This window comes from Mirounga leonina, unplaced genomic scaffold (genome assembly GCF_011800145.1).
Source record: "Mirounga leonina isolate KUSES-001 unplaced genomic scaffold, KU_Mleo_1.0 Mir_118, whole genome shotgun sequence".
Classification (NCBI taxonomy): domain Eukaryota; kingdom Metazoa; phylum Chordata; class Mammalia; order Carnivora; family Phocidae; genus Mirounga; species Mirounga leonina.
The window spans coordinates 2,187,580-2,211,745 of record NW_023270277.1 but is presented as its reverse complement, the minus strand read 5'-3'; the positions used below and the strand labels follow the sequence as shown (position 1 = coordinate 2,211,745).

At 44.6% G+C, this 24,166-nt stretch overlaps 1 protein-coding gene across 1 annotated transcript in view; it reads right to left on the bottom strand.

Moving 5' to 3' along the window:
• LOC118007324 (doublecortin domain-containing protein 2C-like) overlaps positions 1–24,166 on the bottom strand; it is a 64,927-nt gene that overhangs the window by 38,845 nt on the left and 1,916 nt on the right. The window contains exon 2 of the mRNA XM_035000344.1: positions 16,265–16,316. Coding sequence (XP_034856235.1) covers positions 16,265–16,316 — 52 coding nt within the window. The remainder of the gene's footprint in view (positions 1–16,264; positions 16,317–24,166) is intronic.

The following is a 24,166-nucleotide window of genomic DNA, read 5'->3' as shown; positions in this document are numbered from 1 at the left end:
ACCCCCACCTGGCATCCTGGCATCCTGGCTACCCCCACCTGGCATCCAGGGGCTACCCCCACCTGGCTGCTGCATCCACACACGTGTGCTGCTGACCCTCCCTTCCCCATCTCCGGCCACGTGTGACCCCTTCTCCCTTCTGACCCCGGCCCGACTGAGCAGAGTCACTCGGTACTGGAGCGTTTGCTACGGGCTTGGGGCTCAGGTCTGACAAGGGCGCCCCTCCCTCATCGCCCAGCTCCTGAACCCAAACCTGCAACGTAGGCACAGCTCTACCGAATTACCCCAAGTGAGTGAAGGTCACCTACACAGTTCCTTTGCCAAGGATAACACCGACCGGTGTCCCCTGGGTTCACCGTGAGAGGTATGAGGAAGCCGCACATACCATTAACAGTGGCGACAAAGTTTTGGCATCTCGTGCTCTCCCCAGCACGGGTTTTTGTAAAAGAGGAGAAGGAAAATCTCCTCATCTGGGTCTTCAGAAGACGACGACGAGCCAGCGAGCACGCGGGGCGGGGTGGAGAAGGTCAGAAGGACCGAGCCCGTTCAGCATCTTGCCGCAGGCTGCAAGGCCCTCAGTCAGAAGGGGGAGCTGCCTGTGAGGCCGGGACAGAGCACAGCGAGTTGGGAGGCAGCCCGCTGGGTGGGAGAGCACAGGCCGTGGACTCGGACCCACCAGGGCTCCCATCCCACACCTGCCGCTCACAGTCCGTGCCACTCTGCGGGGCCGATTTCACCTCTGAGCTGCGAACTATTCATGTTGGCAGCAGGGACGATACACCTTGGGGGGGGGGGGCGGTAAAAGACACAATACCACACCTGCTACGCAGTGATAAATACTCAATCCAATTACAACACATGCCGAGACACAGACGCAGAGAGACAGAGGAGGGGAGGGGAGGGACTGGAGAGAGACGGACAGAGCATGTGGCATCTCAATCTCACTAAGGCTCAAACAGAATTGCTGATCTTACCCACAGCCGGCTGGCTACCCCACACGTCCCCATCTCTGGAAGCGGCACCACCACAGACCCATCTGTTCAACCACAGAATCTGGGAGACACTGGTGAGTCCTTTCCTCCCCTACACCCCTCAACTAACCCATTAGCGCATCTCTCAGTTCCACCTCAGAGCCGTATCCTGGACCCATCCACCACTGCCACGCAGGTCAGGCGGCCCATCTCTCTGCGGCTCGTCCTCCCACCCCCACAGTCCCTTCTCCACGGGGAGCAGAGCCTCCCTTGTGAACAGCAGTCAGAATGGTCACCCTCTGCTTCAGCGCCCACGCAGTGGAGATAGCCACACGTCCACTAAAATCCCCGCTCCTCCCTTCCTCCCCACACCACAGCCCTGGATGTATTCCTGCAGCTCTCAAACATCAAGCTTGTTCCTGCACAAGACCTTGAGCCTGGAATGTTCTCCCATGTCTTTGCACACCTTGCTCTTTCCTGCATTTAGAAGTCCATTTAAAAGCAACTCCTCCGAGAGGTGCTCCCTGACCAATCACACCCTTGACTTATTTCCATCTAGCATTTAATACCGTCTAATATGCTTGTGTTTATTTACTTATTATTGACTCCTCCTTATTGGAATGTAAGCCTCCTGAGAAGCAGAGATCTTGACTGTCAGGTTCGACAAAGGATCCCCAGAGCCTGAACAATGAGTGGTCCATAGGAGGAGTTTGAGAAGAACGTTGTGAATATGAATGAATAAATGCTGTCATGGCAAGTGATAAACAGCTCTGATAGTCCAGGAAGAATCCCAGAAAAAGTGAGGTCATTGAGCAGGGTGGTAATGCACGCCTACAGCAATGTCATACTATATATAAGATTATACACACCTGCATACTGATGGCAAAAAATCAAAGCCGTGAATACCAACAACTACTGACCTAGTTTAAAAACAAAACAACAGAAATTATTATCTGCAAAATTCTATTAAGGTACAACTACTCTAAGAAACAGCTTTCTGCTTGATTGCATAAAATTATGGAAACAATGAGCTAATTGCTTTTTTATGTGTTAATGATTCATTAACCCTGATATCACCTGCCTAATTAAAAACCCCAGCAATTAAATACACGATTCTGGATTTTTTTTTCCCCTGTACTGCACATAATCTCCTAAGAAAGCACAGGTGGCTTTCTGTTACTGACTGATGGTGATGACACGTTCAGAGATCGTGTATTCGCTCATCTGCCCTGAGAGGCCGGAGGGCTCAGTGGGCTTTAGGGCTCCTTAACCAACAGTCTGAGGTAATTAAACCAAATCTACACCAATGCCAGAAGACACGTAAGGGTGCCGCAGTTGTTTCCCCAGGTAGCAGCTATGGTTTATTGAATGCCCGTTCTGGCAGGCACTGCATTCATGCCTAACCCTCAAAATAACCAGGCAAAATACTCACACAGTAAACAATCAGAGCTGCTTTTAATTTTCTTCACCAAGAACACACCGTTATGAAGTGTCCTGGCCACAATAAGCCGTCAAAAACTATTTGATTGTAGATTTTAGCCACCTGGGGGTTTGAACCTAAGCCGGCGTGGCACATAGGAGCCTGAGTCTGAGCCGTCCATGATTCCAGCACTGGCTCCATCACCTTGTGTTTACATAACCTGCAACAGGCTGTGCACCTGCGTGCTCGTGCGTGCAGGCAGATGCGAGCGGCGCCGGTCTCCTAAGGGCTGCTTTCGGTGTGCTAACACGAGATGAGATGATGCAGTTGTGGGGCGCTTAGCAAAGCACCAAGAATGAGTTAAGAGTTCGGTTGAGAGCAGTTGTTGTTGTTGTTGTTGTTGTTAGCTTCAAAGTCCCTGCTCTTTGCACCCCATCGAGCTGCTCCAACTACCTCAGTGAACATCTTCACAGCCTTTTCCATGCAAAACATCAAACAGAAAAGACTCAAGAGAGTCTAGCACCAAGAAAAGACCTCGTCAGGTAACCACATCAAGGGGAGAATCTCATCATGAGCAAATGGTGCTTGTCAGGGTCTGGAACGTGGGCCATGCAAGCTAAATTAACAGAGAGGCCCCTACACCACTTGACAGAGGATGCTGAGCCTAAGAGCCTAAACAGATGTATTTGTGAAGAGACACACAATCGCCACAGATCACAGAAACCCTACAGAGAGTGCAATGGGCCCCCCATTTCTCATTCTGCTCATTAAGGAAATGGTCACCCTGGACCACCTCCAAAGTCACTTTGGTTCTCATTCTGTGATCCTCTGAGTCCAAAAATAAACCAGTTTAACTCTTTCCCAAAATGTCCAGGAATCTGCAGAGGTCAGCCCCTCTGCAGCAATGATGTGAGGACAGGAAAGGCAAAAGGGGGGAATCGCCCTTCACCCCCAACCCCAGGCGCCGTTGACTGTAGAAATGTAGCAAATCTGGGCAAACCCTCAACACCTTCGCAGCCCTCCCCCTGGCTTTACCACTGTGGACTCTGGAGGGGAGACCAGGCAACTGTGTCTAAAACAGGGCTGGGGAAATGGGTTCTTGGCCTTCTTGGTCATGATGATTATGAATTTTTATTTCCCGGTTTGGGGGAAATGAGAACCATGACTGGGGTTTTATAACTGACTTAGTTGATATCATGTACCGTGTAAGGTTCTATCATGATTCTAAAAGTTAGGCTTTTGCCCCCTCTGGAAGGTTGGGAGGGATGCAGGGCCACCTGTCCAGACCTCACTGGGGGTTTCTCGACAGTGATGCCACTGGAGGGGCAGGTCCCTGTCTGGTTTCCTGAGTGCCTCCACGACAGTGGCCGAACTGAGTTATCATGAGCCTTGAGTGGAAGTTCCCAGAGCTAGAGTAGTGGAAGGGTTGAGGATGGCCCAGGCTGGGGTTCCTAGGTCTCCTGTGGGGCCTGGAGACCAACCACTTACCTAGGGTCAGCAAGGGAAGTCAGAGCAGCTAAAGCTCAGGGCTCCTGACCTCTGACAACAGCGGGGACTCCAGAGCCAACAGCAACAGAAACAACAGCGACTACTATCAGCTGAGCTCTTAACTCACTTCGCGCATTTTCTAAGCAGCGGGCAATGCATTACCTCATTTTGTGTTACTCATAACAAAAGCAACGGTGTTTGCCACCAAATTACTCCTCCTGAGGGCCATTCAAATTTTCATATTTCAAATCCTTGGTTTAGTGATTTGTTTCTTTATATTGAAAGATGCTTTATCGGGCGCCTGGGTGGCTCAGTCGGTTAAGCGACTGCCTTCGGCTCAGGTCATGATCCCAGGGTCCTGGGATCGAGTCCCACATCGGGCTCCCTGCTCTGCAGGGAGCCTGCTTCTCCCTCTCCCACTCCCCCTGCTTGTGTTCCCTCTCTCGCTGTGTCTCTCTCTGTCAAATAAATAAATAAAATCTTAAAAAAAAAAAAAAAGAAAGATGCTTTATCTTCTCCAAACTATTTTGATTTACCACCTGCTCCTCATACACCAACATCTCTCTCTCTCTCTCTCTCCTCGTCCCACCTCGGCAACTTCAGGCCTCTTCCTCCAACAGAGGGGGACACAGTATGCAAAGCAAGTAATCAACCAACGAGCATCCTTGGGGTGACCTCGGCATGCAGAGGACATCCTTCAATGACTCTTTTTGGAAACATAAAATAGCAACACATGAGACTAACCACTCCTACTGGCCCACTGTCGACTGCCTACGTTACCTGCAGAGTCGCGAATAATGGCGTATGAATAAAATAACCAAAAAGGAAGAAAGAAAGAAGAGTGAGACTATGGGGGTGGAGGATTAGGAAAAAATGCAAACAGAAGCAGAGAAAAGAAGAACAAAAGCAGGGTGAGTGCCGGCCAGCACACTCACACTTTACCATTATCACTGGGGTCAAAGGTGATTCATTCTGCACGTATGTTTAAATTGTGTGGTTAAAAGAAAAAGTAAAGCTGCTGATAAATGCCAACCGATGGAGGGGGAAGAGTTACCCACATCAGCTTCGATGAGGAGGCTAGGAAAAGCAGGGCCACCTAGCAAAGTTGGCAGAGAGGGGAGAAGGAAGCAAGCTGGCAGGCCAACTCTGCATGGTGGGCTCCAGCGTGTGCCCAAGCCAGTCACTCCCCATCTGCCCGATGCCAGAACAGAAATCTCCATCGTTGGGCCAAGACACTGTGTCCACAGTGTCTCTGACAAAAATGCAAATGTATCACATGGCAGAGAAGGGAAGTTAGCTCCCTCCTGTGACAAAACAGCAGAGATCATCCCCGAAGGCCTGCGCCCTGGGAGGGAAGGGCATTAGGGGGAGTGGGGGGAGAAGGATGTCCTAAAGAGAAAGGGAAGAAAGTGAGAGTGCAGAGAAGAGTCACACCACATAGAAGCATGGTTCCCTACACAACAACACAGAAGAAAGTTCAAAGCAGAACCAATGAAATAGAAAGCAGAGGCAAAGAAATCAAGATAACCAATAAAACCAAAAGTTGGTTCTTTGAGAAGATTGAAAAATTGATAAAACTATAGACAGTCTCGTCAGGAAAACAGAGAGAAGACACAAATGACCAGGAATAGCAGCATGAGGGGGTCACATCACTGGATTCCACAGATGTCAACAGGATCAGAGAACATTATAAACGACTTCATGGGGCGCCTGGGTGGCTCACTTGATTAAGTTTCTGATTCTAGGTTTCAGCTCAGGTCATGTCCTCAGGGTCCTGGGATCGAGCCCTGTTGCAGGCTCCATGCTCAGCCGGGAGTCCATTTCTTCCTCTCTCTGCCTCTCCCCCAGCTCCCATGCGTGCTCTCTCTCTCTCTCTCTCAAATAAGTAAATAAATCTTTAAAAAAAATAAAAATAAATGACTTCTTGCAATAAATTCAACAACTGAAATGAAATGGACAAATTAAAAGACACAAACTAGCAAAGTTCACTCAAGAAGAAAAAGACAACCTGAGGAGCCCTATTATCTAGGAAGGCAGCTGGATTTGTAGTTAAAAACCTTCCCACAAAGACAACTCCAGGCCCAGTTGACTCCTCTGGTAACTTCTACCAAACATTTAAGGAAGAAATGATACCAAAACTAGAGAAAAACATTACAAGAATAAAAACCTACAGACAGCATCCCTCCATGAACACAGATGCAAAAATTCCAAACAAAATTTTAGCAAATAAAATCCAACAATATATAAAAAGGACAATATTTCATGAGTGGGGTCTGTCTCAGGAATGCAAGGTCGGGTTAATATTTGAAAGTCAATCAATGTAATTCATAATATTAACAAACAGAAAATGAAAAACCCCAGGATCAGCCCAGCAGACACAGAGAAAGCCCTGCCTAATCCTACATCCCAAGCAGAGCCCCTCCCCCAGTGCAGGCCTGACCCAGCCCAGTGGGCAGAGGGCATGGTGTTTTATCTCGTCTGCCTTCAGCCTTCTCCTCCCTGCTCTTCCAGGGTGGGGCTGAAGGGCAAGGGAAGGGCAGTGTCTAATGCAAATGGAGCTGCTGCAGCTGACTTCCTTAGCGGGTATCCAATGTGGCTTTGGTGGCTTTGAGGCGAGGGGGCTGGAGCAGGTTGTTCCGAGAACCAGCACAGAGCCTGCCTGCTGCACTGCGGAGACGCATTCTCCATCTGATGCCTCACCGGAACCTTTCCATGCCTCGAATAAGATAAACAGCTAAAACAGTCAATAAAAAGCTAGTCTTTTAGCTCATTATTATATTATCCCCACAATTATGGGGATGTCCCCCCAAAACCACAAAGCAGGAAAGACATGGTGGAGTAAGTATTAGTCAGTAATCAGAGATGATAGAAGAGGGGTAAGGTAGGTAGTTAGGCAAAGCAGTAGAGGTAGCAAGAGAGAGAGGTGCGCACCAGGGTGACCCACACAGCCCAGCCCTAGGGCTCTGGCACTCTGTCCTCATAGGGGACAGCAGGACACAGATCTTAATTTCAGGCTACACTTATGGTCCACTCACGGGAACAGATTTCTTGGACCAAATCTTCCCTTTCAGTCAAAGCTCTTGGTTGTGGCTCATTCAAGGTTGGCTACAGCACAGACACATGTCCCCGAACACACTACACTCCCACCCAGACAGTAACGTACATATCAAACCAGAGTAGCAATCCATTTTCAGTGGCTTCTTCCCCAAGGCAGTGGGCATCAAGCTCGCCCAGCCACGCACACTACGCCGCTCAACCCCCAGGGTAGCTACGGGCATTCTCATGCACCACTGGAAGCAATACACCTTTTCAGAAACTTCCTGGCCGTAAATATTAAAGAAGTTACAATTGGAAGGAAGGGAAGATGGCGGAGGAGTAGGAGACCTGGATTTCGTCTCCTCTCGGGAATTCAGCTGGATAGGGATCAAACCATTCGGAACACCTACAAACCCAACAGGAGATCGAAGAGAAGAAGAGCAACAACTCTCTCATCAGAAAAGCGACCACTTTCTGGAAGGTAGGGCGTGCGGAGAAGTGAATCCGAGGCGATATTCGGGAGGATAGACGGCGGGGGAGGGGCCTCCGTCGGCGCTTCTGGCAAGTGATAGAGCCAAGGGGCACAAAATCGGAACTTTTAAAAGTCTGCTCCGCCGAGGGACGTCACTCGGGTGGCTAAGCGGGGGGTGGAACCCTCCGGGACAGTGTGGTCTCAGGACCCTCGGGGTCACAGAAAGACCGGGGGTGCCTGAGGGCGGCAGAGCTCCCAGGGATCGGAGCAGGGAAGCCGGCTGCAGAGGCGGAGCCCAGGCGCGGGCTCTCAGCTCGGGGTGGCCATTGACCGTGATCCGCGGCACAGTCGGGCCCCTGCGCCTCCAGCAGGGACCCCACAAGCGGCAGATCTGGGGAGACTCCCCTTCCCCCCCCCCGGGAGGAGCCGCGCGGGAGGGCACCGCAGGGATCTGCTGGGTTTGGAGGCTCCACCCGGGGTCGTGAGCCAGAGATAGAGGCGCGCGGTCACAGGCTGGGTGAGCACGGAGTGCGGCTGGAGACCGGGGAGACGGGAGGGACTGACGGCTTTTCTCTGGGGCTCACTGAGGAGCGGGGCCCCGAGTTCTCGGCTCCTCCGGGGCGGAGATTGGGAGGCCGCCATTTTCACTCTCCGCCTCCAAAGCTGTAGGGGAAGCTCGCAGGGAACAAAAGCCCCGGAGAGCAAACCCGAGCAGATTCCTTAGCCGGGAAGGGGCAAGGGCGGGGCAATTCCGCCTCCGGCAGAGACATTTGGAAACCACGGCAACAGGCCCCTCCCCAGAAGATCAGCGAGAACAGCCGGCCAAGACCAAGTTTACCGATCAATGAGAACGGCGGAACTCCAGCACTAGGGGAATACTGCACATAGAATCCACGGCTTTTTTTTTACCATGATTCTTTAGTCTTTTAAAGTTAATTTTTTTAACTTTTTTTTTTGAATTTTTCTTTTTCCCTTTTTCAACCAACATCTTATCAATCCCTTTTTTTAAAAAAACATTTTTATTTTTCATTTTTAGAGTCATATTCTATCCCTTCATAGTAGTTACCCGTATTTTTGGCATATATATATAAGTTGTTCTCTCTTTAAAATTTTGAGATAGTTTCTCCTAACAGATTAAAATATACCCTAAATCTCTAGTATATGGTTTTTTCTACTCCCTTGCCTGATCACATTCTCTCCCTTTTTTTTTCTTTTTTCTCTTTTTTTAAATCCTCTTCTTTCTTTTTCAAACAACTTCTTATCAATTCCTTTTATAATTTTTTATAATTTCCATCTTTACAGTCATATTCCATCCCTTCATCATATCAACCCTCATTTTTGTACATATATAAGTTTTTCTTTCTTTAAAATTTTGGGAGGCACTTTCTTCTAAAAGACCAAAATACACCCCAAATCTAGTGTGTGGCACTGATCTATATACCAGCCTGATCATATTTGATCACATTCTGGTTTTTTGTTGTTGTTGTTGTTTTGTTTTGTTTGTTTTGTTTGTTTTTATCTTTATCTTTTTCTTTTTCTTTTTTTTCTTTTTCTTTTTTCTCTCTTTCCGTTTCTTTTTCCACTGCTTCAGGTCTTTTCTGATTTGTTTAGAGTATATTTTCTGGGGACGTTGTTACTTTGCTAGCATTTTGTTCCCTCATTAATCTATTCTCCTCTGCACAAAATGACAAGATGGAAAAAATCACCTCAACAAAAAGAACAAGAGGTAGTACCGACTGCCAGGGACCTACTCAATACGGACATTAGTACGATGTCAAATCTAGAATTCATAATCATCACTTTAAAGATACTAGCTGGGCTTGAAAAAAGCATAGAAGTTATTAAAGAAACCCTTTCTGGAGAAGTAAAAGAACTAAAATCTAACCAAGTAGAAATCAAAAAGGCTATTAATGAGGTGCAATCAAAAATGGGGGCGCTAACTGCTAGGATAAATGAGGCAGAAGAGAGAATCACTAATATAGAAGACCAAATAATGGAAAATAAAGAAGCTGAAAAAAGAGAGAGAAACAACTACTGGATCACGAGGGCAGAATTCGAGAGATAAGTGATACCATAAGACGAAACAACATTAGAATAATTGGGATCCCAGAAGAAGAAGAAAGAGAGAGAGGGCCAGAAGGTATAATGGAGCAAATTATAGCAGAGAACTTCCCTAATTTGGGGAAGGAAACAGGCATGAAAATCCAGGAAGCACAGAGAACCCCTCTCAAAAAAGTAGGTCAACACCCCGACATCTAATAGTAAAACTTACGAGTCTCATAGACAAACAAAAACTGAAGGACTTTGCAAACACAAAACCAGCCCTACAGGAAATCTTGAAAGGGGTCCTCTAAGCAAAGAGAGACCCTAAAAGCAACATAGACCAGAAAGGAACACAGACAATATACGGTAACAGTCACCTTACAGGCAATACAATGGCACTAAATTCCTATCTTTCAATAGTTACTCTGAATGTAAATGGGCTAAATGCCCCAATCAAAAGACACAGGCTATCAGACTGGATTAAAAAACAAGACCCATCGATATGCTGTCTGCAAGAGACTCATTTTAGACCCAAAGACACCCCCAGATTGAAAGTGAGGGGGTGGAAAAGCATTTACCATGCTAATAGACACCAAAATAAAGCTGGGGTGGCAATCCTTATATCAGACAAATTAGATTTTAAACCAAAGACTGTAATAAGAGATGAGGAAGGACACTATATCCTACTTAAAGGGTCTATCCAACAAGAAGATCTAACAATTGTAAATATCTATGCCCCTAACATGGGAGCAGCCAATTATATTAGCCAATTAATAACAAAATCAAAGAAACACATCGACAACAATACAATAATAGTGGGGGACTTTAACACCCCCCTCACTGAAATGGACAGATCATCTAAGCAAAAGATCAACAAGGAAATAAAGACTTTAAATGACACACTGGACCAAATGGACTTCACAGACATATTCAGAACATTCCATCCCAAAGCAATGGAATACACATTCTTCTCTAGTCCCCATGGAACATTCTCCAGAATAGACCACATCCTAGGTCATAAATCAGGTCTCAACCAGTACCAAAAGATTGGGATCATTCCCTGCCTATTTTCAGACCACAATGCTTTCAAACTAGACCTCAATCACAAGAGGAAAGTCAGAAAGAACTCAAATACATGGAGGCTAAAGAGCATCCTACTGAAGAATGAATGGGTCAACCAGGAAATTAAAGAAGAATTAAAAAAATACATGGAAACCAATGAAAATGAAAACACAACTATTCAAAATCTTTGAGATGCAGCAAAGGCAGTCCTGAAAGGAAAGTATATAGCAATACAAGCCTTTCTCAAGAAACAAGAAAGGTCTCAAGTACACAACCTAACCCTACACCTAAAGGAGCTGGAGAAAGAACAGCAAATAAAGCCTAAACCCAGCAGGAGAAGAGAAATCATAAAGATCAGAGCAGAAATCAATGAAATAGAAACTAAAAGAACAGTAGAACAGATCAATGAAACTAGGAGCTGGTTCTTTGAAAGAATTAACAAGATTGATAAACCCCTGGCCAGACTTATCAAAATGAAAAGAGAAATGACCCAAATCAACAAAATCATGAATGAAAGAGGAGAGATCACAACCAACACCAAAGAAATACAAACAATTATAAGAACATATTATGAGCAACTCTATGCCAGCAAATTAGATAACCTGGAAGAAATGGATGCATTCCTAGAGATGTATCAACTACCCAAACTGAACCAGGAAGAAATAGAAAACCTGAACAGACCTATAACCACTAAGGAAATTGAACCAGTCATCAAAAATCTCCCAACAAACCAAAGCCCAGGGCCAGATGGCTTCCCAGGGGAATTCTACCAAACATTTCAAGAAGAATTAATACCTATTCTTCTGAAACTGTTCCAAAAAATAGAAATGGAAGGAAAACTTCCAAACTCATTTTATGAGGCCAGCATTACCTTGGTCCCCAAACCAGACAAAGACCCCATCAAAAAGGAGAACTACAGACCAATATCCCTGATGAACATGGATGCAAAAATTCTCACCAAAATACTAGCCAATAGGATCCAACAGTACATTAAAAGGATTATTCACCACGACCAAGTGGGATTTATCCCTGGGCTGCAAGGTTGGTTCAACATCCGCAAATCAATCAATGTGATACAATACATTAACAAAAGAAAGAACAAGAATCATAGGATCCACTCAATAGATGCAGAAAAAGCATTTGACAAAGTACAGCATCCTTTCTTGATCAAAACTCTTCAGAGTATAGGCATAGAGGGTACATACCTCAATATCATAAAAGCCATCTATGAAAAACCTACAGCGAATATCATTCTCAATGGGGAAAAACTGAGAGCTTTCCCCCTAAGGTCAGGAATGCAGCAGGGATGTCCACTATCACCACTGCTATTCAACATAGTATTGGAAGTCCTAGCCACAGCAATCAGACAACGAAAAGAAATCAAAGGCATCCAAATCGGCAAAGAAGAAGTCAAACTCTCACTCTTTGCAGATGATATGATACTTTATGTGGAAAACCCCAAAGACTCCACCCCAAAACTGCTAGAACTCATACAGGAATTCAGTAAAGTGACAGGATATAAAATTAATGCACAGAAATCAGTGGCATTCCTATACACCAACAAGAAGACAGAAGAAAGAGAAATTAAGGAGTCAATCCCATTTACAATTGCACCCAAAACCAGAAGATATCTAGGAATAAATCTAACCAAAGAGACAAAGGATCTGTACTCAGAAAACTATAAAATACTCATGAAAGAAATTGAGGAAGACACAAAGAAATGGAAAAACGTGCCATGCTCATGGATTGGAAGAACAAATATTGTGAAGATGTCAATGCTACCTAGAGCAATCTACACATTCAATGCATTCCCCATCAAAATACCATCCACTTTTTTCAAAGAAATGGAACAAATAATCCTAAAATTTGTATGGAACCAGAAAAGACCCCGCATTGCCAGAGGAATGTTGACAAAGAAAAGCAAAGCTGGCGGCATCACAATTCTGGACTTCTAGCTCTATTACAAAGCTGTCATCATCAAGACAGCATGGTACTGACACAAAAACAGACACATAGATCAATGGAACAGAATAGAGAGCCCAGAAATGGAGCCTCAACTCTATGGTCGACTCATCTTTGACAAAGCAGGAAAGAATGTCCAATGGAAAAAAGACAGTCTCTTCAACAAATGGTGTTGGGAAAATTGGATAGCCACATGCAGAAGAATGAAACTGGACCATTTCCTTACACTACACACAAAAATAGACTCCAAATGGTTGAAAGACCTCAATGTGAGACAGGAGTCCATCAAAATCCTAAAGGAGAACACAGGCAGCAACCTCTTTGACCTCAGCCGAAGCAACTTCTTCCTAGAAACATCGCCAAAGGCAAGGGAAGCAAGGGCAAAAATGAACTACTGGGACTTCATCAAGATAAAAAGCTTTTGCAAAGCAAAGGAAACAGTCAACAAAACCAAAAGACAACCGACAGAATGGGAGAAGATATTTGCAAATGACATATCAGATCAAGGGCTAGTATCCAAAATCTATAAAGAACTTCTTAAACTCAACACCCAAAGAACAAAGAATCCAATCAAGAAATGGGCAGAAGACATGAACAGACATTTTTCCAAAGAAGACATCCAAATGGCCAACAGACACATGAAAAAGTGCTCAACATCGCTCAGCATCAGGGAAATCCAAATCAAAACCTCAATGAGATACCACCTCACACCAGTCAGAATGGCTAAAATTAACAAGTCAGGAAACAATAGATCTTGGTGGGAATGCAAGCTGGTGCAGCCACTCTGGAAAACAGTATGGAGGGTCCTCAAAAAGTTGAAAATAGAGCTACCATATGATCCAGCAATTGCACTACTGGGTATTTACCCCAAAGATACAAAAGTAGGGATCCAAAAGGGTACGTGCACCCTGATGTTTATAGCAGCAATGTCCACAATAGCCAAACTGTGGAAAGAGCCAAGATGTCCATCGACAGATGAATGGATAAAGAAGATGTGGTATATATATACAATGGAATATTATGCAGCCATCAAAAGGAACGAGATCTTGCCATTTGTAACGATGTGGATGGAACTGGAGGGTATTATGTTGAGCAAAATAAGTCAAACAGAGTAAGACATGTATCATATGATCTCACTGATATGAGGAATTCTTAATCGCAGGAAACAAACTGAGTGTTGTTGGAGTGGGGGGTGGGGTGGGAGGGATGGGGTGACTGGGTGATGGACACTGGGGAGGGTGTGTGCTCTGGTAAGCGCTGTGAATTGTGCAAGACTGTTGAATCTCAGATCTGTACCTCTGAGACAAATAATGCAATATATGTTAAGAAAAAAAAAAAAGAAGAAGAAGAAGAAGAAGGTAGTGGGAGGGGAAGAATGAAGCGGGGGAAATCGGAGGGTTGGACGAACCATGAGAGATGATGGACTCTGAAAAACAAACAGGGTTCTAGAGGGGAGGGGGGTGGGAGGATGGGTTAGCCTGGTGGTGGGTATTGAGGAGGGCACATTCTGCATGGAGCACTGGGTGTTATGCACAAACAATGAATCATGGAACACTACATCTAAAACTAATGATGTAATGTATGGGGATTAGCATAAGAATAAAAAAAAATCTGAAGAAAAAAAAAAAGAAGTTACAATTGTACCTCTGATTCCACTTCTCTACAAACAATCATGACTCTGAGCAAATATGTCTCTATAAGGGATCCATTACATCACTGCTAAAAAAATGAAAAAGCAGAACGACCCAAACATCTGCTGATAGGGGTGGGTTAAATAATTATGACAGGTTCACCTGACGGAATATCTTGCAGCCATTAAAAACATGTTGCAGAAGATCAGTCACCATAGGAGAAAGCGGTCACAACATACAGTAAATAAAAAACAGACTGGAAAACAGTCTGTATTGATGGACCCCATTTCTGCAAACACATACACATATACGTACACATGTCTTGTACACGCATGTGTTTCCACGTATACATGCTTGCTGCTAGAGCACAGAACAGCACCTGGAAACAGACGGGACAAAGTCAAAGAGCGCCGACCGGGGGATAAGGTTGTGAACGACACCCATTTTCTTCATTGAGCTTTTCTGCACAGCTTTTTGACATCCTTCTCGATAAGGACTCCTTGTACAAACAGATTTTTTAGATGAAAGCATAAACCCCATAAGAAAAATTACAAAACTCTCAGGGGTGACTACAGCCCGGTCAGTGTGAGTGCACGGCGGTCCCCACTCTAGCGTGCTGACTTCACACCCAGCAAGTCACCTAACCTCTCTGATCAAAGCCTCCTCGACTAGAAAACGAAGGGGTTTGACAACATAATCTGCATGTTTCCTGCCTGTCCTAAAATGCTAACTGCTAATGATAATCATATCGTATTTTTTAAGTCACCAAAATGTACAAAGGGTACACATAGACTGAAGCTTAAGGGCAACTTTTCAGAATCATTGCTCACTCCCACTCCCTGCCCAACTGCAGAGAGGGAACAGGTACCCAGGTGTTAAGAATAATCACACACTGGGCGCCTGGGTGGCTCAGTTGGTTAAGCGACTGCCTTCGGCTCAGGTCATGATCCTGGAGTCCCTGGATCGAGTCCCACATCGGGCTCCCTGCTCGGCGGGGAGTCTGCTTCTCCCTCTGACCCTCCCTCCTCTCATGCTCTCTCTCTCTCATTCTCGCTCTCTCAAATAAATAAATAAATCTTTAAAAAAAAAAAAAAGAATAATCCCACACCATCTCCACTCTCTCTATTTGGTGGCCCTGAAATTCAGTCATGGCTGGAACTGTTTCTTGTTGGAGACTTGCCCACTGCCCCTGGCAAGTTACAGTCTGCGGGGGGAGGGTACATAATAAATACAACTTGATTCATCACGCTGCCTTGAAATGCAGACCCTAAGCAAACAGCTAAATGCTTCTGCAGGCTCATGCTTGAGCCCCGTGCTGGAGCTCCTGGGCTGTCCTTTACTGGAACTCGGGCTGCATGTTCAAGGGCACACAGAAGCCCTGTTTCTTTAAACTGTGGAGGAAGAGGACCAGCACTGATGTCTTTCTGGCACATTATTCATCTCTCACCATTCAGTCGTCATGCCAGCTCACAGAGGAGAAAACATAAGAATACCAAAACTACCACTTAGAGAAGTAAATACTCTCAAAAATCTCACCTTTGAAATACCAAACAAAATGACAAGTCCATTTAAAAAAAAAAAAAGTAAAAATCATGTTACATTCTAAATATCAACAGGATATCTTGCTTAAAACCTAGCAATTTGTTGCTTATTTTAAAAGATGGATCCCTTTTATACTTATTAAATGGATTTTTTTTTTTTTACTAAGAATCAGGTGATGTGAACAGAGTGATGGAAGGCTCCACCCTCTAGACCTCTCAAATGTCTGTCAAGCACAAAAATGTTGAGAACTTGGGGCAAATCTTTAAATTTAGCATTATAATTAGCTTCAACATTATATAATTTAAAATAGCTTTTCCTGACACCCGTCTGTCCAAATCCCCAAAAACAAAAAGCGAAAAGTTTCGATAAATAATTGCACAGTGTGTCTCGAAGATGACGATCTTCCTAACCATGGTCTTAGAGTATTTTTACTGACTCCCACCATGTTAGTTGCTTGAGTGCTTTGACAAGTATGACAAGCTTGCACAGTGGATTCGGGCTTCAATGCCCATATGTCTATAGTCATTGCCTACAGAACGCTGATTTTGTAAAAGCGACATCACTCAATACTGACATTTGAAGTTTCCCCGGATCACCCAATTTATCCCATCTTTAGTAATTAGCAGTGAACACTTACTTCCTTCAACCTTCTCATCTTTGCGGGTTTTCTGGGAGCTATATGAATATAACTGCAAAAGAAGAAAGAAAAACCTAATTAGAAGGTAAACATTGAGGTGGAAGATCAGAGCCTCTTCAGAGAGGACTCCTTTTTGGCATTCCCATAAGCGACTCCACAACAACTTAAACTAGAGTCAAGAGCAGCACATGGGACATGGACACCCAATGGCACGGTCAACGTCAAGGTCACCGCAGGGCAATGCCCCTGTGGCTGCCATTGGCAACGGCCATGGGAAACTGCCTCCTGAGTGACACTCTTTCCCTCCTATAACCTTATTAATCCAAAAGGGACTGTATCAGTCATCTAATTCAACCTCCTTATTTACCAGGTCATCAGAGGGCCCAGGAGTGAGCTCACTCAGAGTCCTGCAAACTGGCCAGAGTCAGAGCAGAGTCCCTCCCCATCCAGCTCCTCATCACCTGCACCATCCTCTCCTGTCACACAGGATTACATCACTGTCTCCATTCTGCCAAAACTGAACACCGAGAAATGTCACCAGAATAACACATATGTGAGCCCCACTAGTACAACTTTGGACACTTGGGGGCTTTTGGAGAGCCCTCCATATGCCTCAAAAATAGAACAGATATTTTTTTCATGATAATAAATACCTTAATTTTATATCTCTTAAAGTTTCTTCCTGATTTAAAAAAAATATATGTATCTGAGATTGTTGTTGTTGTTGACAGTTTTAGCAATATTCAGAGAGGGATTGACTAGGAGTTGGCAGCTGGCAGGAAAAAGGAATTAAAAAGTATTCAGTAGAGTCAGGAGTCACAAGCCAGATGCCTACAGAGGCCAGGCAAGTAATGACAATGCTTGCCCAGGGCATCATTAGGGAATGGTGGGGACTGTGGCAAGCTTGAGCCCACTTCCCGCCTGAGGTGAGCAGTGCTCATTCTCCAGGGCACTGGTCTCACATGGAAATGCAGGCAACTAAAAACTCTGTCCTTTTGAACAATTCAAATCTTCTATTTCTTTTTTCAATAAAACTCAAATGTCATACTATTACATGAACCTCCCTGTTATAAAATGTCCCAGCCAATTCTCATCTTTGAAAACTGTGTGACCCAAACTAAACATGGCGCACTCAGATCTCCGGCTCACCACCTCTGCTTGTGGCCCTTGTATGAGCTCTTCTTCCAGTTTTAACCCCCCAAATTCCATGTTTGATTATGAACAGTAATCCCCAGATGAGACAACTTATTCTATCATTAAGTGGGGAAAAAAAAGTAAAAATAAATGCATGGGGCACCTGGGTGGCACAGTTGGTTGGGCATCCAACAATTGGTTTTGGCTTGGGTCATGATCTCAGGGTCATGGGATCAAGCCCCACGTAGGGCTCCATGCTCGGCACAGATTCTGCTTGGGATTCTCTCTGCCCCTGCCCCTCCCGCTCATACTCTCTCTCTGTCTGTCTCTAAAATAAATAAATCTTTTTTTAAAAAGTAAAAATAAATGCAGAAAAACTAAGGCATAAAATGATCCTACAAAAACACAAAATGCTATTTATTGTTTCAATGCTGCATTCCAAAGAACACACAAATACAAGAGAGAGAGAGAACAAGTAATTCCTCAGAGATGCAGTGAACTGGAGTCTTCAGGCCAGTGCTTGGAGAAGGGCTTGGTGGGGTGTGGGTTTCCTTGAGGGGGAGAGAGGGGAGCAGGCATTTGAGCAGAGACTGGATGTTAACGAGCAATGTCATTCCGAGCTGCTTCCAGAGAACAAAGGAAAGGAAGAAGCTTCCCGTTCGAATCAAGCCAGGCATTTTAAAGTTCTTACAGCACCACATTGGATATGAACTAACCCCATTTTATTGGTGAGGACATGGATCTTCAGCAAGGTCATTTAATTGGCTAAATGCTACTGAGATAGGAAAAGCCAGGATTCAGTTCAACCCAGGCCTTCTGTCCCTTAGACCACATTCCTGATACTCTGGCTGCCTCCTTCTTCTTTTTTTTTTTTTTTTAATTCTTATGTCAATCCCCATACATTACATCATTAGTTTTAGATGACGTGTTCCATGATTCATTGTTTGTGCATAACACCCAGTGCTCCATGCAGAATGTGCCCTCCTCAATACCCACCACCAGGCTAACCCATCCTCCCACGCCCCTCCTCTCTAGAACCCTCAGTTTGTTTTTCAGAGTCCATCGTCTCTCATGGTTCGTCTACCCCTCCGATTTCCCCCGCTTCATTCTTCCCCTCCCGCTACCTTCTTCTTCTTCTTTTTTTTTTCTTTTTCTTTTTTTAAAGATTTTATTTATTTACTTGAGAGAGAGAATGAGATAGAGAGAGAGAGCATGAGAGGGGGGAGGGTCAGAGGGAGAAGCAGACTCCCTGCTGAGCAGGGAGCCTGATGTGGGACTCGATCCCGGGACTCCAGGATCATGACCTGAGCCGAAGGCAGTCGCTTAACCAACTGAGCCACCCAGGCGCCCCTCTTTTTTTTTTCTTAACATATATTGCATTATTTGTCTCAGAGGTACAGATCTGAGATTCAACAGTCTTGCACAATTCACAGCGCTTACCAGAGCACCTACCCTCCCCAGTCTATCACCCAGTCACCCCATCCCTCCCACCCCACCCCCCACTCCAACAACACTCAGTTTGTTTCCTGCGATTAAGAATTCCTCATATCAGTGAGATCATATGATACATGTCTTTCTCTGTTTGACTTATTTCACTCAACATAATACCCTCCAGTTCCATCCATGTCATTGCAAATGCTGGGTGCCTCCTTCTGATACCCACTCTCCTCAGGATACAAAGCGGTGGCAAGGAGACAGAAGTAAAGTTTGGGTGCAGGCGAACTATGATAGAGTGATTTAAAGCTCTTTCATTTCATAAATCAACAACAAACTCATAAGGCAAACCGGAAAAATTCCTGGTACAATCCAAATTCTTTGGGGTCTCCCCCAAACGTGTGAACACGCACGCATGTGCACACGCACACACACAATGTCCTGATTTACATTCTTTTGTGAATATAGCTTTCTCCACAAAAGAAATCATGAATTCTAGGTTTTACTGCACATTTTTTTGAAAAGTAATTACTAGCCTATAATATTTTGTTTTATAGAAGAGAAACTTATGTTCCTCATCTCAAATTAATTCATTCCAGAAAATGTAGGATTTGAATAATGATTGGATTCTATATAGACTTGCTGGTGTTTGTCTTTTCAATGGACTGTTTTGCAGCCATTATTATGAGAAGAGCCCCAGGATGGCTAATACGTCATCAGGTTTCACTGCAAATTTCATTTGCTGGTGGCACAGTTAGAAGATTATTTGCTGGAGAAAATTAATTTTAACTGCTCAATGGCTCAGTAATTGCAGAATATACATTCCAACAAGTGCTAGCTTATTGGTACCAGCAGAAATCAAACCAAAATATTTGTCAGAGCTTTATTCACCAAAGTCTGGATTCCGATTTCATACTTTATTGATCTAAAAAGTAGTGAAGAAAATGAAATTTAAATGTCTCTCCGTGATGAACTTCCCATGCAAACAGCACCCACCTATGTACATCACTGAAGGTGCACGGATAATTCCAGAGAATCGAGGACACATGGGAACCCCATCGGCCCTCCACACTCCCCACTCCCCACTGGTGAACAGGAAGGACCACGCTGCCTCCCTCACGGAAAACGCTAACAAACATGAAGAGATCTGAGAAGAGAAACGCCTCAAAGTCTCAGTATTTCGGCCATGTGTCCAAAACATTTCAAATAAACTATGACAGTTTCCCTACCAAAGCAAGGGTCTTACAGGGTCTATTAGAAAATGTCTCAACCCGCAGGTCAGAGGAAAGAGGAGCATGTACCAAGCATGTTCGGGCATGTTGGCCCGTGCTTCCGAGCTTCCTTCCTCATCAGCTCACAGATAAAACACATGCTGATTTTACAAGGAAATGTTTGGGGGGGAGATTAAATACTTTTCATTATACATACACTGAAAAGGATTTTAAAGTCAATTTTAGGAGCAACATATTCTCCTACCTGAATACTGGCTCCTGTAGGAAATCAGAATTCAGCATACGTAGTGTCTAAGTCCACAAAGACACCCAGACCGAGTGGAGTCAACAACAGACGCATATTTCTCACACTTCTGGAGGCTGGGAGTCTGGGATGAGGGTACCACTGTCCTTGGGTTCTGGCGAGGGCCCTCCTGGTCCATGGTCCTTCTCGAGTGTCCTCACGTGGCAGCAAGGACACCGAGCTCTCCGGGGTCCCTTTTACAAGGACACTAATCCCATTCATGACTGATTCACCTCCCCAAAGCCCCACCTCCTAACACCCACACTGGGGATTAGGTTTCAACATAGGAATTTCGGGAGGATACAATAATTCCGTTTACATCACGGTTACAGTGATATATAACATAGCATATAATCAAGCCTGAAAACAATCATCACAAAATCAGACATCTATAAAGGAATATGTTCTTGTCAGTGAGTCCTCACACACAACAGCATCAACATTGTAACGAACTTAACTCTAAAATGTCATGGCATTAATCCAATACCTCTTGGCAACTCAGATGTCTATGGATTAAGATTTTCCTTCAAAAACAAAAGGATGTTAAATTTGCATCTTCACAGATGCAATTAAGAATTCAGATCACAAACCAGCTTGCTCACAAAATTACACTATCTGGGTGGGCCCCCAAATCTCACATTACTAACTGAATTCGGAGTGTCTTTGGGGGAGCAGCATGCAGAAGATGAACACAGCAACCCCCTCCCAAGAATCTCACCTTTAGGGCGCCTGGGTGGCTCAGTTGGTTAAGCAACTGCCTTCGGCTCAGGTCATGATCCCGGAGTCCTGGGATCGAGTCCCACATCAGGCTCCCGGCTCAGCGGGGAGCCTGCTTCTCCCTCTGACCCTATCCCCTCTCATGCTGTTTCTCTCTCTCTCAAATAAATAAATAAAATTTAAAAAAAAAAAAAAAAGAATCTCACCTTTACCTCAGCCCTGGATGAACTTCCTCAACTAAAATCCATATAAAAGGAGTCACTGACAGACTAAAGTAAACTAAAGAGGAGATTACTCTCTCAACTGAGAGAAAACAACTAAAATAACAGGAAACAGGGCACCTGGGTAGCTCAGTCGTTAAGCGTTAAGCATCTGTCTTCTGCTCAGGTCATGATCCCAGGGTCCTGGGATCGAGCCCCGCATTGGGCTCCCCGCTCGGCGGGAAACCTGCTTCTCCCTCTCCCACTCCCCCTGCTTGTGTTCCCTCTCTCACTGTGTCTCTCTCTGTGAAATAAATAAATAAAATCTTTTTAAAAAATAAACTAAAATAACAGGAAACAGAAACAGTTTTCCAACACGGGCATCGCAGATGCAGAAGGACAATATTTCAATAAAAGCAAGCCCGAGAGTCCATGCAGGACCAAGAAACTCTAAAGAACGACACACGTGATTTGAAAAAGAACCAGGGAGAATTTTTAGAAATGAGATATTAAATAATTTAAATTTAAGACTCAATGAATTGGTTTGATAGTGTCTTATACACAGCAGAAAAATTAGCCAAAAGATCCATGTGTACAAAGTACCTAAAGGACAGCACAAAGATAAAAGAGAGAAATTCGGGACAGAGAGGAGGACTCCCGGAGGTTAGCGTCAGTGAGGAAGGCCAACCCACATCGACTCCGAGGCAGAAAACACAGAAAGTGTAAGAGAGGCATCCTCTGAAGACACAATGGCTGTTGAAAGTTACCATACCAGACTCCAGAGAGTTCAATCTATCAGTTCCTTGGGCGTATCACTTAAACCACAGTACACTGGGGTTAAAGAAAATGTATTTTAAATAGCCAGAAAAGATAAAATATTACTTTCAAATAAGTAAATTATGATAATTGATTTCTCATCAGCAACCACGAAGTTAAAAGACAATAGAAAAACACCTTCCAGGGAACCCGGGTGGCACAGTCGGTTAAGTGTGCAACTCTTGGTTTCTGCTCCAATTACGATCTCAGGGTCATGAGATCAAGCCCCACCTCGGGTTCTGTGCTCAGCAAGGAGTCTGCTTGAGATTCTCTCTCCCCCTCTGCCCCTCCTCCAACTCGTTCTCTCTTTCTCTCTCTCTCTCTCTGTCTCTCTCTCAAATAAATAAAAAACTAAAATCTTCCCCAAATAAAGAAAAAGAGAAACACCTTCTGTGGACTGAAGGACACTGTCATTCACAGAATCATACATCTATAAAAATATACGTGAAGAACGAGGGAGAGAGGGTTTCCATCCCTGGGGACCATGGACTAAGTAACTCTGATCAACCCATCCACTAAAAACTAATAAAATCAAATGAAATGAAAGCATTTACTCGAAACATTAGACATCTAACAAAATAATGAGGAATTACCAGGCCAAGATCCAGGAAATAAAGAAAATCCAAGCATGTGAGCCCACTATCTGGGGCCACTGCAGCCCAGGGATTACTGCCCACTGTGGACAGATGGCTGAGAGGTTGAACCATGTCTTTGACAGGCTCTGTGGCCAGCAAGCAGAAGCACTTGCTCAGGGCACACCAGGAACGGGGCTCCTTGTGAACTACCCATCTTTGTGAACTGGGACCCCAGTGGGGTCCATCCTGTCTTCAAGCCATCTGGGTGGCCCAAATTACCACACATTCTGAAGTTGTATTAAGGCGATCATGAACAGTTGATGACAGGTTATCTGGCCAAAAGACACAAAAAGTCAACTTTGGCAAAAGACAGTATCACCCTAGGCCTCAAATTATTTCTGCAAGTAAGTTTTGAAAGTAATGTCCAGCACACAAAGATAACTTGGCAGACAGAGAGAGAAGACAGCATGACAGAGAACGAGCAGTAACAACATGCCCTGTAGCGTCAGCTGGGCTCCCTCCCGGCTCCCTGGTGCTGTGGAGAGGCTCCCACAGCAGTGATGAAGCTTCCTACCTCAGCCCTGGGAGTGAGCCTGGAAGCACCCACCCCAATCAGGCCTTCAGATGACGGTAGCCAGCAGGCTGACTGCAACCTCATGAGAGTCTCTGAGCCAGAACCACTCAGCTAAGCTGCTCTTGAATTCCTGATCCCAGAAACCATGAGATAATAAAGATGTTTTAAGTCAAAAAGCTTGGGGTGATTGGTTATCTGGCAGTAGATAACTAATGCACCCTCCTAGAGAGACTCTTACCCATATGCACCAGCAGACAGGCAAAAGAATGTTTACAACGGGGCCGTTGTTTATTTCAGTATAAAATTTAGAAAAACCCAAGTTAGCCATCAAATGATCGGATAAGTAAACTGGTAGTTTAGTCAATGAAAGAACACATGGCAGTAAAAGTGAATGACCTACTATTGACATGGATGAACCTCACAGCCTATTAGCACGTGAGAAAGCAACCAACAGAAAACTGTATACAATATGATAGCACTTATATAAAGTACACAAACATGAAACATTGAAAAATCTGTCCTTTGAGGATCCATTATCATGGAAGGATGATACAAAAGCCAAAATAGTGGTCACCTGTGGAAAAAGGATGGGGATGGAGGTGGCAGGTTTTCAAACACCAGCCGTGCTCTCTCTTGATCCAGAGGGTGGTTTATACAGAGTTTTGCTTAAACTATACATAGAATTGTATACACTGCTGTATATACAACACATTCCACAATAAAGGAAATGCGTTAGGAACAGCATCAACACAGGCAGTGTGCCTTTTAAAGGCAGACACAAGAAATGGGTGATGCTGCCCCAGGTGAGGAATTCGTGGAGGATAAGAAACAATTTCCTCCTTGCATTTGTAAAGAAGACTTTTCAGAGGTCCTGCATCTAAACAGAATCTGTCGTAGTAGTAACCCCTTTCTTTTTTACAGGGATTTGTTCTTATCT